Below are 16,358 nucleotides of genomic sequence, written 5' to 3'. Positions count from 1 at the left end.
AGTAATTCATAAGGACCAAGCAGGCTTTCTCCCTGGTAGACACTTATATGAAAATACTAGAAACATCATTGACATTTTGGAACTTTTGCAGACTGATAGGAACACAAGGGCGGTGTTAATCTTTATTGATGCGGAGAAAGCATTTGACAACATATCTTGGATGTTTATGAAGAAGAACTTGGAAGGGATGGGAGTGGGACGGGGGTTTGAGAATGGATTACAAGCAATTTATTCAGAACAAAAGGCTAAATTAATAGTGAACAATGTGGTGACGGAGGAATTTAGAATTGAGAAAGGGACACGACAAGGGTGCCCCCTATCCCCTCTGTTATTTATTTCAGTCCTGGAGGTGCTATTGAACATGATCAGAGAGGACCGGTTGGTACAAGGGATAGAGGTCGGAGTGAAACAATATAAACTGAAAGCATTTGCAGACGACCTAGTTCTGACACTGCAGGAGCCAGAACCCAGTACAAAAAGAGTTCTTGAACTTATATCTGAATTTGGTCGGGTGGCGGGATTTAAGTTAAATAAACAAAAAACTAAGGTGTTGACCAAGAATTTGACAATTACAGAAACAGAGGGGTTTCAGAGAGAAACAGAATTGAATGTGGTAAAAAAAGTGAAATACCTAGGGATCTATTTGTCCTCCAAAAATTTGAATTTATTTAAGGATAATTATGAGAAATGTTGGTTGGAAGTTAAAAAGGATTTAGAAATTTGGTCAAGATTGAAACTTTCCTTGTTGGGAAGAATCGCAGCTATAAAAATGAATGTGTTGCCGAAAATGTTATTTTTGTTTCAAACCTTGCAGATCGTGGACAGAGTGGATTGTTTTGGAAAATGGCAGAAGGACATATCTAGATTTATCTGGCAGGGCAAAAAGCCCCGAATAAAGTTTAAAATACTAACAGATTCAAAAGAAAGAGGGGGGTTTGCCCTGCCGGACTTGAGGTTGTACTATGAGGCTGCAGCCTTCTGCTGGCTGAAAGATTGGTTTTTGTTGGAAAACACTGATGTCCTAGATCTGGAAGGATTTAATAATGCTTTTGGTTGGCACGCATACCTATGGTACGACAAGGTTAAAGTACATAAATTGTTTAAAAGCCACATTGTCAGAAAAGCAATTTTTGCAGTCTGGATGAAATATAAAGACCTACTAGAGAGTAAAACTCCGAGGTGGTTATCACCAGTGGAGGCCAAGGCCCGAAAAAGACCCAATATGGAGGCCTACTGGCCGAAATATTGGGAACTAATTGAAAAAATTGGAGACAATTGGAAGCTGCAGAGCCAGGAGAAATTAAAAAACAAGGTGCGAGATTGGTTACATTATGCTCAAATTCAAGAGGTTTTCAAAATGGATAAAAAAGTTGGATTCCAGGTGGAAAAGTCGAAACTAGAGACAGAATTGTTAGAACCAAAGACAAAGCTGTTATCTAGAATGTATAACTTGCTGCTTATGTGGAATACACAGGATGAGATAGTTAAATCTGCTATGATTAAATGGGCACAGGATGTTGGACACAACATTATGTTTGAAGACTGGGGAAGGTTATGGAACACCGGAATGAAATTCACGGCAAGTACTGCCTTGAAGGAAAACATCATGAAAATGATATACCGGTGGTACATGACCCCAGTCAAGTTAGCTAAGATACATCACCTGTCTGACAACAAATGTTGGAAGTGCAAAGAAGCAGAGGGGACATTCTTTCACCTCTGGTGGACTTGCCCAAGGGTTAAGGCCTTTTGGGAAATGATTTATAATGAGTTGAAAAAGGTATTTAGGTATACCTTTCCCAAGAAACCAGAGGCCTTCCTGTTGGGCATGGTGGACCAGAGAGTGTTAAAGAAGGACAGAATTTTGTTTATGTATGCTAGTACAGCAGCAAGAATACTCATCGCTAAGAACTGGAAGACACAAGATCTACCCACGCTGGAGGAATGGCAGACGCAGTTGATGGATTACATGGAGATAGCTGAATTGACCGGCAGAATCCGAGATGTGGATGTAGAAACAATTGAGGCGGACTGGAAAAAATTTAAAGATTATTTGCAAAAGTATTATAAGCTGTATGAATCTTAAGATTATGCATGATTTGGAAATGATATGCTTTAGCAACTATGATTAAGTGAACAGTAAATTAAGTGAGAAAAGAGAAAAGGAGATAATATGAATTGAACATGTTACGTTTATTTTTAAAGGTATAAAAATGGTGACATAATATATTGAATTTGGATACATAACATGTGAAAGTTACAATAAGGTATGATATAAGGTAACAAATTGCTGACATTGTTAATACAAAGAATGCAGAATCGGAAGGGGTGGGGAAGTCCAAGTTAGGACTCTTTTTTTTGGTTTGATTTATATTGTTTTGCTATACAAAAAAAAAAAAAAAAAAAAAAAAAAAATGGTTTCTTGTAAATTTGTAGGTATGTTTGCAATGCACAAAATTTGGAAAGAAACGCAATAAAAAATATTATAAAAAAAAAAAAAAAAGAATGTGCAAAAACCGCCTTCTTGACTATGAGACCCGCCATTGGTCTCATCCGCTCAATCCACCAGAGCCACACACAGGGGAAGTCCCTAACTCCCTGAGGGTTTTGAGACCTGGTTTAGCCACCCAGCCAAAGCCGCTTTCCAGAGTGTCGCCCCTGTTACATGCTGACAGCTTCTAGGAGCCACAGGTGACAGCCGAGTGGCAGAGGGGGGACCAAAAGGTGCGCAAACTACCTCTGCAGGTGCCCCACGTGCCCCACACCAGAGGTCCCACACCCTTCCATAAACACCCCACAGAAATGCAATAACTAGCTCAATAAATAAATGCTATAAAATGAAATAAACCTACAGAAAAACTTAAAACCACGGAATCCCTTCCCCTCACAGACACGAAACCTAGCCCTCCCTTGCCTCCTGCTCCAGACGCAGCCCTGAAACCGCGGGCCTGCTCCGCTTTGGCGGGAGCCACCGAGGCCTAGTCCTGCCGAGCGACGCCTCGCCCGCCCCGCGCCCCCAAGGGCCGCGCTTGGGCCGGCGGAGAGGCGTGGCTTGGCCGGGGCCCAGCCTCTCCCCCGGCGCTAACTTGGCGGGTTCAGCCAGGCCTTGCTCATCCGACGTGACAGCGGCGATGGCTGAGGGGGAGACCCTGGTCTCTCTCCCTCTCTCTGGGAGCCCCACGTTACCAAGCGCCATTAAACTTCCACACCGGACAGATTTCCCACCCTTTTTTTAAGCGTTCTTTTTTATTTTATCCTTATTATTATTATTATTATTGTCGTCGTTATTCTTCTTATTAAATATTTTTTAGGGGGAGGGGGGAAGAGAGAGAGAGAATAACAGGACTTCTGCCTTTCCCCCCCTTCTGGCTCTTCTTCCTCTCTTCCCTCGAGCCAGGCTGCCCTTTGACTCCCATGTGCCGAGAAGGACTTTGGTGAGCTTGGCCCGCTGGCTGCGCTCAAGAGTTTGGGGTAAGCGCCGCGGGGCAGAGGGGGAGAAGGAGGGCGCGCGCGGGTGCGGGAGGCCGGGGCGGGGAAGGGAAGGGACGGGACCTGCTCCGCGCCGCAGCCTCCCCTGCAGCGAAGGCCGCTCCGAAATGCAGCCTGGCCTGGCCACCTCCTTGAGGACTAGCAACGTGGACTTCTTCCCTCTGCTGCTGCAAATGGAGGGGGGGGGGAGTGTTGTCCCGCTTTTGGAGGCGCAAATCTGTACTCAGCTGCTTATAATAAGGGGCTCCGTTGCGAGCATGGAGTGTGTGTGGCAGCTCGGGGAGCGCGCTCTGCTGCTGGAAGCTCCTGCGCTGCGCCTGCTTTGGGGTTAGGAGATGCGCTCGGGTCGCCTCCAAGGCAGGCGCGGTTCAGCCTTCTCCCGTAGCTCATGGGGGGTAAGGGGAGAAGATTTGATTTCTATCCTTTTCCTGATTGATTTATTAAAGCTGCTCTTCGTTTCTTATTTGTTTTGTTTGCAAGCGCTTAAGTGCTTTAGATCTGTGTGTGTGTGTGTGTGTGTGTGTGTTTTGCACTGACAGTCGCTTCTTTAACCACTAGATAAGACAGGTGCTTGCTTTGCTGTGTCTTATTTGATTAAGAAATCGCACATGACTAAATGAACATCGCACCGATAATATTGACATTTTTGTAGCACTGCAGTCTCAGAAACAATTCCTATAGTTACAAGGCCGTGTGTGTGTGTTTATCTGTCACACACATATATTGGCAGGCGGCGGGTTGCATAGCAGTAGTGATGCTTTGGTCCAAAGTTGTGTAATTTGCTTCCCCTTGGTGTGATAATGACAACCTCGGGAATATCGAGGGGTTTTTTCTGCTTTGCCTTGCTTAAAAGTATATAGCGAACGAAACGCAACATGTAGGAAGAGTTTTCCAGGGTCATCAGTGATTCACCCCGTTGCCCTTCATGCCCCCCCCCTTATTGTTTTCCTCACTGTAGAAATTTGTAAGATTTCGAAGTGTAAGTTCCTCGAGGCGGGGAGCTGCGTCTTGTCCTTCTATTGTTCTGTGCCTGGACACTAGTAGCAGTAGTAGTAAATTGATTTATTATTATTATTATGAATTTAAGGGGGGAGACAAGGTGCACCATAATTTTTAAATTCAAGTCTGGCATGGAATTCTGATTTTTAACTGCGACTTACCGTTTCCTTTAAAATGTGCATTTTTTATTTAGTGGACGTGCTGAATGCTCTTCAGGATGGCGTGTTGTTTATCAGTGCAAGGGCAAACGGTAAAACGTTTCCGTTACTTTAAGGTGTTGCCCGTAGTACTCGCGCCGAGGGCTCAGTCCTGCTCAACATGAACTCGGAAATAAGTCAATAGAATTGTCCACCCGGAAATAAGTCGTATGAATATGTACGAAACAGGAGTCTACCCTCTGCAGGATGAACTCAGATTAAGCCCTGCTAATTAATTTGCTTCGCTTATTTGCGACTAGTTGGCAGAGGATAAGATGCCACGGAAAGAGGCTTCCTAAGGTCAGAGATACCCGAGCAGACTCGAAGCCCAAACAGGGTAGTGGATTCTTCGGATCGTGTGAAAGGTAGACCGGAGGATGAGGAGCGAGGCTTGTCCTGTTGCTCGGAGTTTGCAAGAAAAAGGCACCGTAGAGGTAAATCGTGGCACCGTGGTTCAGAGTTTTTGCTGGTTCACGGGCTTCGCTGCAATCCTGGACCCATTTACTTCGGGATAAGTACCACGGAACGCAGCAGGTCTTGCTTCTGAGCACACAAATACTGTGTAGGATTGCGTGGACAGTTCAGCAGATCGGGCAGGGGAAATCGAGTTGCTTTGCAGTTTTATACACGGGTGTGAAATAGCAGGGAATATTCCGAGATTACACAGGACTGGGAGTTAATTTTCCTCCAGAATCCTATCTTCCGCCTGATCCAAACGATCAGTTTTATGTGTCCAAACCAGTTTTATGTGTCATCCCAAAATTATTGCTAAAATGCAGTGGGAAAGTCTATAATATCGACCTTTTAACCAACGGGAGGCGTTTGAAGTATCGCTAGGAAACGAATTTGCAATTAGAATCGGCACATTTATTTATTTATTTTTAAATTAACAATTAGAATTTAGAAGCCTTGTTCACGTGAGCCGAAGTTGCAAACCAAATGTGCACCCCATCGGCGCTCAGTGTAATGTAGGGAAACGTGAGAACGTCTTGGAACCGCGTGTCAATGTTTGTGGGAACAGGAACCATGTTCTCAGGGGCACCCGAGAAATGCCAGGAATTCAGCTAGTCGTGAGGTCTCGGTTACTCGGGAGGTAAGTCCTTAATTCCTGGCGTGCCTTGCGGGACAATCCTCCGCACACTTTACTAAGTGAAAAAGCCCCAGTAAGAAATCCGTCGGGCTTATTTCAGAGTATCCAAAAGTCGAGGTTATTAGGTTGGTGTCATGAGCTCCGTTGGATGCAGCGCATCTTCCCTCTAACGAAACAATCAGAGCACCGCGAGATGCTGATGCCAAGGTGCAAAATCACTGCGTGCGATCCTAAACGCATCTACTTGGCAGCAAGTTCCACGGAAGCGGTGGCCGTTCTTGCAAAGGAGCGTGTTTGGGATTGACTCCTCGAGCCCCTTGACTCCGTGAGGCTTACTCTGAAGTACTGTAAACATGCGTGGATCCGCCTGCGCGTGACTTGCGCGTTTCCTTTCCCAGCGTAAGTTACATTGCCGGCTCCTTTAAGGCTCCCCCGCCCACTTTCCCCGGTGTCTTGAATACTCCTTGGTGCGGAATATTTGTGAAATCCGATTTTCTAATTCCGGATTAAGATAGGACGAGTTTGTATACTTTTGAGGCGCTGGTTGGAGGGAGCCAGGGAATCGATGTTTTCAATCGTCTCTTCAGCACTTGACGCTAAATACAACAAGATGAAATAATAACGTTTTGACTATTAATAATTTGGCTCTTAGGTAACCCGAATCCACCGCCCATTTTAAAATACTATAAAATGATTTGGTTTGGCGGAGTCAGTGAAATCGAATCAGTTTAGATTGGTTTTAATTTCACTTTGGCAGGACTTCAGAGGATGCTGCCCCTGTGAGTTTGAACCACAATCTAAATATATTTAAATATTTCGGACCTTGGAACCAGCACGCGTCTTTCTCCTCCCGAAGCTAAGCCCCTGAAGGTGTTGGTGGCCGTTCTCACCAGGGGCTCATGAGAACAAACAGGCTGAATTCTAGAAAGGCGTGGGTCATCCACCATCTCTACCTTCATAGAGACTCTTGATACTGTTACAAGAAGATGCACACGGAGGAGGTCTAATTAGCCGCTGGTGTCCGGTGGTCTTTCCCCTAGAAGCTCTGAGATTTCCATTGCACCAGAACTGGAGGACCTGTGGTCCTCCAGATATAGATGGACTACAAATCCCATTACCCCTGGCCACCATGCTGGCTGGGGCGAGGAAGTCCAAAAGCATCTTCAGAGTCACATATTTTCCCAGTCTCTATATAGTATTCGTTCTGAATTGAAGCCAGTCTCTACCAAAAGAACCACTTTGTTCCTTTCGAGGAGGAGGAATCCGTTAGATTTGCTGGAGGGGATATGAGAGAGGATGCTGAAGAACATTTGGTCAGATTGTGCCTGTTTTCTGATCCTGCTTCCTGGACGTTATAGAGAGGGAATAATGACTGAACAAGTGTCATGGAACTGATACAGATTGTGCCACTGGCATGAATGCTGCAGTCCTAACCCCATTTACCTAGGAGTAAGCCCTGCAGAATTCAATAGGGCTTACTTCTAAGTAGACATGGTTAGGATTGTGCTGTTAAACATTAGTATGAGGTATACGTTCAAGCTCATCTCACAGCTCAAAACAATAATGTATTTGGAGACAAACCCTGATTTGACTAAATGCTATTAAACATTTAAATGAGTAATATATACATTGTTGTAGATTTCTTCCAAAGAAAGTACTGTCATTTGATACATGTAAAATTAATAAAGCTTTGATTGTCTAATTGATTCCTAAAGTCAAGCTTTAATTGCAGGGGTTTTTTTAAGTTCTCCAATTAAATATTATGGATTATAATAAGTAAATATATGAAGTACTCCTGGAGCACAGTTTGTTCTGAGCCAGCTTCCTCTTCTCTATGATAAATGCTATGATAAAGAATGGCTTTTCTTTCCTGTTTATGTATTTTGAATGAGATATGATTTCTCTTCTAACAATAATAAATAGTTGAAGCAGTGTTCTGCTGAAATTAATACAAATACACCTTTCAGATCAGGATTGCCTGCAGAACTGATGGGCCTGGAACTTGGTTTATGTTTGGTTGTTTTTTTTTTTATATTGCCTCTGATGCGCTCTTTAGTGAGGAATATTTTAAAATCTGAAAAAAGAAAATATTTAAAACATCCCTCTTAAAAACATTCTCATTTAGGCAAGCTTATCCAGATGCTTAGAAATCCTGATATGCATTTTAATATGTTTTAGTATTTTAACTCTTTGTATGTTTTAAAGTCTTGTATTTTAAAAAAATATTATTTTATCTTTTTGTAAAATGCGTTGAGAATTTATTTATTTTTTACAATCAGACGGTGTATACATTTTATGAAATAGATAAATTAACAACAAGTGGTAGTTTTTGCTTATCAAGTTATGAGCTTTCTTGTAGCTATTCCTCTCAGGATCTTCAACCCTCAATGGCATTCTGCAATACATAAATGTATTTCTGTTTAATCAGTTGACAATTCAAGCTGCTCTGACTACTGTCAAGAGTCAGCTACGATATAACTCCTCCAGGTGTGATATCCACATAGGCTTTCACCTGTTTAAACCTGACCGTTTTGTGATCATGGTTCAGCTGAAACAGAAGCAGAGGAGTGCCAGCAATTCACCAATGTTTTGGATCACACTGGAGGGCACCAGGTTGACAAGTTTGGAAGTTAGGCTTGGATGTTTTGCGCACTAACACCTTCCCACAAGGAAAGCATTTCGGCTAGCTGCAGTCAGAGCAGGAGATATTAGCAGTTAGCAGGTGATCCCTGTGTATTGATTCCACATGTGTGTGTTTTTACAGTGCGCACACACACACACACACACACACGGACAGAGTATTGGACTAGGAAGACGAGGCTCAAATCCTTGCTTACTCAGATAACTCATTTGCGCACCTTAACTATCTCTCAGTCCAGCTTACTTCACAAGACTGTGGCAAAGATAAAACTGGCTAACATTGTGGACCCTGCTCTGTGCTCAGTGAAGGAAGGATAAGGTGCAAATGTGATAGATAGATAAATATACATTAAAAAAAGCTGAAGCTAGTCAGCGCTTTCCTAGCATATAGAGTAACAAAGAAATGTGAGTGGGCTCATCATATCTATGTGTCGGTTTTGTGCTATTATTTACTACATGCTGTTGTGTGAGCAGCTTATGCAAAGGAAGGTCCTCCATTGTCCCTTTGCATAAGCAGGTTCTTGCCAAGCTACAATGGCAGCTCTGACCAGCACTGGGTCCCCCAGCACTTGGGACTGACTTTGGGGGGCAACAGGGAAGCAGGAATATCTACTGCTGGAAATTGGAACTGAAAGCAAATGAAGTGTTTTCCGTGTCAATAGAAGAGCAGCCTTTATGTCTGAGACATCGGTGATATAACTCAAGCACAGATGGAATGAAGTGGGCATCATCTAAAGATTTAAAGACATATTGTGCTGATCACCATTTTTGCTGCAATAGTAATCCTGTATACTGATAGTGAGCTCATTTAGCTCATGCAGCCAAAACTACGCAAGAGGATTGGAGGAACACGAAAGTTTGCAGAACTACATACAACAACAACCCACTACCCAACTTAAATTTGCAGTGAGGGAAGAGAACCCCCCCCCCCCAACAGCAAAATAAGGATGCAACACTTTCAGTGCCAATGTAAAGCTGACTGTTGGGGTGGGAAACAGAAATATAGGGCTGGTGGAATGGAGTATTCTGGAAAGGGGCATACTTTTTTGAGTCCACGGCTCCCTTGACCAACTACATTCTTTCTGCGGCACCCCTGTGGGGCTCAGGAGCCCAGTGATGTCACCACTTGCCTGCAGACCTGGCAGCCCCTCACCCCTTTTCGAACACCCTCCCTTATGAAGTGTTCCCTCAGCCTCCTCTCCCCTCTCCTTGAGAGTCCTCTGGGCAGCCGCTGCTGCCACCCCTGGTCTCAGAGCTGCCCCCCATGCCCCAAAGAGAGGTGCCTCCTCACACTGCCCCTGGGACTTGTCTGTCCATTCCCAACAGCAAGGGCTGGTGGACTGGCTGGCTAGGCTCCCTTGCCTGCTTGCTTGCTTACTCCGAGGCTGCCTCAGCTCCTGGCAACCAGCACCCCCTGACCAGCCCCAGAGGCAGCATTTGCCTGGGGAGCTTGTAGCCAGGGCTGCTGCAACAAACAGCTGTGCAAGCCTTTGGGAGGCAGAGATGCAAGAGGGCATCAGAGGAGGGATGGAAGGAAAGAGGGACAGAGGTCAGTGTTGCCTGGCACCCCTGACTGTCATTCAAGGCACCCCAGGGTGCCACAGCACACTGGTTGATAAAACCACTGCTCTACACAGCAACCTGTTATTGCAGCCCCTTTTTGAAACAAATTGTTGAGTTGAGTACAGAACCTACTGTTAGCGAAACACCATTCTGAGTATAGCCCACAATTAGCTCATGTGTTCCAGGACCTAATTGGGAGGCCTGAAGGGCTCATGTGCAAGTCCAAAGATGCAATTCTGTGAAGAGCTCCAGCCTGAGTTCCCAAAAAGACTTCCATCTAGACATACAGCTGACCACATGGTAAAAATGTTTCTGGAATGTACTACTGACTACAAGTGGTGGTGGTGGTGGTGGGGAGATGCACTCAAGTTAAAATACTTTGATGCTGAGAATCGTGCTGTTAAGATCACTCTGATAAAATGTGTCTGTCTGTGCACTCCAGGCCCATATTAGTTACTGTATACATAGGATTCAGCTGTACAGCTGCAAATATAACGTTTTAAGTGCACTATACAAATGTGACACTAGATGGCGATGGTGAGCTAATTGCAAATTCAATATATATATTTAAACGTGGTTTTTTTTGTTAAGCATTTTTACAGAGTTGTTTTTATATGTGAAGGTTCAGCTGTAGTGATTTCCAACTACCACCCACTTCCTGAGCTACTATGAGTGATAATTTGCCTTTCGTTATATGTTTACCTATTTTCTGTGCCATGGTCCCTTTGTAATTGAAAGCTACAAATCATGAATTTATTGTTTTTCAACCTAATATCCTAGATTATATGTTCCCACTCTTATTGATTATAATAATGAATTATTGTGAAAAGACTGCCTTGCACAGAAATGCCTGAGTGTGGTTTGAGGGGGAATTGCTTACCAGTTTCTCAGGGATTTTTTATTTTTATTTTTGGTAATAATGCTGCCATAATGTTCTTATTGTAGGTTAGAGAGCTGAAACAATGGGTGACTGGAACTTTCTGGGGAGACTATTAGAGAATGCGCAAGAGCACTCCACAGTTATTGGCAAAGTTTGGCTGACGGTACTGTTTATCTTCAGGATTTTGGTGCTGGGGGCGGCTGCTGAGGAGGTCTGGGGAGATGAACAATCAGATTTTACATGCAACACCCAGCAACCTGGTTGTGAGAACGTCTGCTATGACGAAGCCTTCCCCATCTCCCACATCCGCTTCTGGGTGCTGCAGATCATCTTTGTCTCCACCCCGACCCTCATCTACCTGGGTCACGTGCTCCACATTGTGCGCATGGAGGAAAAGAAAAAAGAGAAGGAAGAAGAGATTAGGAAAACCGGAAACGGCAGGGAAGCAAGCCGCCTCCTGCAAGGATCAAAAGCGGAAGTTGGCAGCGGCGAGAACAGCAGTGGCAGCAACGACAAGCAGCCGCCAAAGCAGAAAGAGGAGAAACTACCTGTCCGCGATGAGCATGGCAGGATTCGCATGGCAGGTGCCCTGTTGCGCACCTACGTTTTCAACATTATCTTCAAAACTCTCTTTGAAATAGCCTTTATCTTGGGCCAGTACTTCCTTTACGGTTTTGAGTTGAAGCCACTCTACCGTTGTGGCCGCTGGCCCTGCCCGAACATTGTAGATTGTTTCATTTCGCGGCCCACGGAGAAGACCATCTTCATCATCTTCATGCTGGCGGTGGCCTGCCTCTCTCTGCTCCTCAACATGTTTGAGATGTACCACTTGGGATGGAAAAAATTCAAGCAGGGCATGACCAGTAGACGCAGCCATGCAGCACCCACCTTCACCCCCATCACGCCAGCCTCAGAAGCAGAGGACTCCAAACCTGCCTCCCACGCAGCCTTGCCGGTACCTGCAGCACCACCAGCCGCGACCTCCATCACCATGCCTGAAACTCGTGCCATCACCCCGCTGGTTTATCAGCAAGCTGGGTTGCCACACTATGCGGACGTTACCTCCAGGCCACAGCCAGCCTCTGTTGCAACCTCTCTGACTGGCTACCCAGGGGGTCCTTTGGCCGGCGAGGACAGGCACAAAGCCCTCAGGCACACGGCAGTCTCCACCCCAGTCGCAACCACGTCGTCTATCCCTTCACCTTCGCCCGTCAACAACTCCTACTTCAGTAGCCAAGCGCTGGCTGATGAGCACAACTGGGCCAATTTGGCCGTCGAGCAGCAGAGGAAACTCGCAGGCTCCAGCTCAGCTGCCTCCTCCACCCCCAGTAGCCTCCGACAACCTCGCCCGGAGCAAGGGGAGCCCAGAGAGCACCCGCCGCCTCCACCTTCTCTGTCTCCTGTGGCTGCCGCCAACAGCAGCAGCCTGAGTACCAGCCTAAGTGGGGGAAGTGGCAGCAAGTGGGATGGAGAGGGTGAAGAGGAAGGGTCCTCAATGTCAGCTGCCTGCACCTTGGTGGAGATGCACGACCCACCGCTGCTCATAGACACGCGTCGCTTGAGCAGGGCTAGTAAATCCAGCAGCAGCAGAGCCAGGTCTGATGACTTGACCGTGTAACTGGATGCCCTACGCCGGAAGGAAGAAGAAGACGAAGGTAGCAAAGTGTAAAGGGGAACTATTCTGGGGGGGTAGGGAGGCTTATCCCCAGGACAAGGGGATAGGGGAGGCCAAGATCCCAAACTTTGAAGCTTGCAGTTCTTGCACTCTGTGGGTTGTAGTGGTGGTGAGGGCGGGGGCGGGACAAACATCAACGTTTTCTAATAGGTTGGGGGTGGTGAAAGCGCAGCCCACCGGCCAAGGGACCAATAGCAGCCAGATCACGTGAGAGGAAAAGAGGTAGATTATAGGTGCTAGCAGCAAATGAGAACGTGCTGTTGTAATCACATATCCCAACAAGCAGTGCTTAGTCCTTGTCGTCATCTGTCATCTCATTCTGCCCCTCATCAGAGTTCCAGTTTCTTTCACAGGCTCACATTTAGTTCTAGTAAGCAGAGGGTATCTTCCTCCTGTTCACCTCACTTCCATAAACCTGAAGCTCACCAAAGCCAGTCCAAGCCATTTTGCTGCCTGAGGCAAAGGACAAGATGGTGCCCATCTCCCACTCTACATACAGAAGTTGACTAGACTAGCAGTTGAATCTTACTATAATGGTGCCAATGGGATAGCATCCTCCCCAACCTCTTAGGGCAGCAAACTAGTTTAAGGGATGCAGGAAAGACTGTGTGGCACACACATCTCTGACCTCAAGTAGAAGGCCCTGCTGCTCCTCAGCATCAGCCACCTGAGGCTGTTGCCTCACTCTGCCTAATGATAGGGTCAGCCCTGAAGGTAACTGCAGATCATCTCTCCCCTTCATGGTCAGAAAGCCACAATTAAAACAAAAGCAGGTTTAGGTGTCTTCAGTTAATTTAAGGCAGCTTTCTGCTCTTCACAAATTGTCAGTTTCTAATGGGTCTGTACTGACCCCCTGCTGTAGACTGAAGTGTTCATTTTTTCCTATTCTTTTCTTTTTTGGCTCTTAATCTGTGAGGAAGTGTCAAGCTTGAAATTCTACACAAGTGTTTCCAAACCATGAAGACACATTTTAAATCTATGTATTTTTAAACCTTTGGTTACCTTTCTTGAAATTACTTCTGAAACTATAAATGCAAAAACAAGAACGTAAAGCACACACATCTTAAGATATGGCACACTTTGGCTATTAACCCAGAAAAGCAAAGAAACCGTTCCACTATTTTATGCTTATTGTGAACAAAACTATAGGATGAAGTAGGACTGTGCATTTTAGGTGGCTAAATATTTTTGAGCTAGTTGGGGGAAATAGTGAGGGCACAACTGAGCTAAAAAGAGGCATAAACACTTGATTTCAGTGGAGTGAGTAAAATAAGCAGCAGGTTACAATCTCAACCTAAAAAGAGATTTTTTTGGGGGGGTGTCTGCTGTTGTAAAATGTATTTGGCAAAAGTAATAAACAGTGAAATTGAAAGACTAAAACTACAGTGCACACCTGAAGATTTTAAAAATAATCTATGTATTTCAAATTAATGTGGCAGTGCACTTACCTCTTTAGTTTTATCTTTTTATTGTATAAATATATACAATTTGTATTGACTCTGGTCATTTTCACAAATGGGAATTGGCTTCTGTTTGATCTCCAGCATGAAAAAAATGTCCAAAATGAAAAATTAGGCCCTGTACCACACAAAGTTGATTATGCTTAAGTACCTTTGAAATCCATTGGTCTTGTTATTTGCAACTAGCCTCATCGATCTCAACAGGACCTAAGCGCAACCAACTTTTTCTGGATCAAAGCCTAATGTACAGTGTGAAATTGTTTTATCTGGTATTTCTTAAGCACATGTTTGCTTTTCTCATATATTTAAATCACATTTAACCACTTTATTGTCTAGAAATGTTGATGTCTATTTGACTAAGCGGCAACTTGTCTTCCACTATCTGAATCTATTTATTCCAGACTAAAGATGTCCTTTTTTGAAGACATAAAGTGAAGTGCACTGTGCTATAAATTAACAGTGCAATGTGGCACACGCCTGGTCAGAAGTAAGCCTCACTGAGTTCAATGAGGCTTATTTCCAAGTAAGCCAATATACCATTGCAACCTAAATCAAAGGAAGATTTAAAGATGGTGGGTTGTATCCAACAGTGGGGGGGGGGGGGAGTTCTGATCATGTGGGATTTCCCCTTCCACTCCTTTCTCTGCCTGTCCCCAAAACTGCTCTGGAGGATTCTTCTGGAGGGGCTGCAGGGGAGAGGAGGGGGGTTGATCTTTTGCAGACCTGGAAATCTGCTGTGCTAGTGGAACAGCAGCATTGGATACGGCCCGGAATGTCTGGATCAGACCAAAAGTTTATCTAGTCTAGCATGCTGCTTCCCAAAGCAACCAATCGGATGCTCGCTCCCGGTTGGTCCACCATCAAACTGCATTCCCTGAAGCCTCTGAATCTGGATGTACCCCTATAGCCATCATGACTAATAGCCATTGATAGGTCCATTCTGCGTGGATTTGTCTAATCCCCTTTTAAAGGCATCTAAGCAGTGCCTTAATATATCATGATAGATGACATTCTGCTCTCGGGGTTGCATATGCAGTGTTGCTGATGCCAGCATTAAGTCAACCTGCTTGTCTAAGCAGAAATGAGAACAGAATTGCACTCAGTTTGCCTCTTCTTTTCTTTTTATACTATATTGTCTGAAATGTAACACAAAACGAATTGCCAAGGTAGCACCATATATCTTATTTCAATAAATAAATGCAAAGGGGGGAAGATAGTTGCTTCAATGTTCTTTGTACTCACGTATCTCAAGGAATAGAGTGATTTCTCCAAAGTTAGCCTGGTTTTCTATTTAATGAGTGCTGTTCCTGTTCTAGGAAGGCACCCAGAAAAGGAGTAAATTAACAGCTTGGAATGGAATTTGACTCACAATTTCCTAGGCTCCCTGATAATTCCCTGTGCTGCCCACATTCCAAGCAATGTTAAAGGTATCTGCAAAATAATAATAATAATAATAATAATAATAATAATAATAATAATGAAAACTTATTATAGCATCATTTATTTATTGCTTTGGCCACATGGGCCAAGCCTTACTTAAAAGATTGCTTTGTATGCCAAGCTTTTTAATATACTATGTCCTATGCATTCCAACTCAAAAGTAAAACCCACTGAGTTCAATATGACTTTCTCCCAGGGGAGTGTTGTAGGACTGCAAACTAGGCCTTGTTCTAAATTCACTAAAACAAATCCCATCTCTCTTGGAAGGATATAGAGAAATACTTTGGGCATCAGACACCAGTATTTCTTACTTTTTACTGAAATAACATCCACATAGGCCATAGAGTATTAGCACAAGTAAGAACCAAAAGCAGAATAGGAGCAAGGGTTCAGTTCATGAATACCAAGAAAACACCTCAATTAATATATTTCAACCAACTTAGAAAGCAATTAGTTCAAGAAACATCTGCTGGGAAAAACAACACATCCTGTTGTAAATATGTTCACTTACCTTGGTTTTTTTGTCATTAAAACAAAACAGAGAGTATGGTGACAATTAACTCTTGTAGCTTTTTTGGGGGGTGGGCTCAATATTGGAAGAGGTTTCTCAAAGTAGTATGTATATAAGGGTGTTTTCACATGTGACTTTTAAGAAGCTGAGTGTTCCAATTAATCAAGTGAAAAAGTGACATTCATATGCTCATATGTTGTTTTGAAACTGTCTCTCTCTAGCTTTTTAAATCCCACTGACAAGTACATCATTCATAAGCAGCATGCCAGAAGCACAGGCCATGATCCCGCACAGATTTTGCTTTCCTTAAACTGTATCTACTTCAATGGAACTTAAATTATTTTACATATAATTGCTGGAACAGGGCTTGGGAAACCTTTGTCGCTCCAGATGTTTTTGGACTCCCCGGGCCAA

At 44.3% G+C, this 16,358-nt stretch overlaps 1 protein-coding gene across 2 annotated transcripts; it reads left to right on the top strand.

Moving 5' to 3' along the window:
* Positions 1 to 3,069: 3,069 nt before the first annotated feature.
* On the top strand, positions 3,070 to 15,209 carry GJA3 (gap junction protein alpha 3). 2 transcript variants are annotated; one of them, XM_083438810.1, is made up of 2 exons: positions 3,070 to 3,471; positions 10,924 to 15,209. In XM_083438810.1, the coding sequence occupies exon 2, from the start codon at positions 10,941 to 10,943 to the stop codon at positions 12,474 to 12,476; it is 1,536 nt and encodes a 511-aa protein (XP_083294936.1). In that variant the 5' UTR covers positions 3,070 to 3,471; positions 10,924 to 10,940; the 3' UTR covers positions 12,477 to 15,209. The 2 variants fall into 2 exon arrangements, with proteins under 2 accessions (XP_083294936.1, XP_083294937.1); XM_083438811.1 differs by lacking the exon at positions 3,070 to 3,471 and adding an exon at positions 10,145 to 10,278.
* Positions 15,210 to 16,358: the final 1,149 nt, after the last annotated feature.

The sequence above is a fragment of the Podarcis tiliguerta genome, assembly GCF_965153285.1.
Source record: "Podarcis tiliguerta genome assembly, chromosome: 4".
Taxonomy (NCBI): domain Eukaryota; kingdom Metazoa; phylum Chordata; class Lepidosauria; order Squamata; family Lacertidae; genus Podarcis; species Podarcis tiliguerta.
This window is presented reverse-complemented; position numbering and strand designations above follow the sequence as displayed.

What these genes read in the sequence shown, in the direction of transcription:
- GJA3 (XM_083438810.1), top strand. Translation starts at nt 10,941, where the DNA reads ATGGGTGACTGGAACTTTCTGGGGAGACTATTAGAGAATGCGCAAGAG.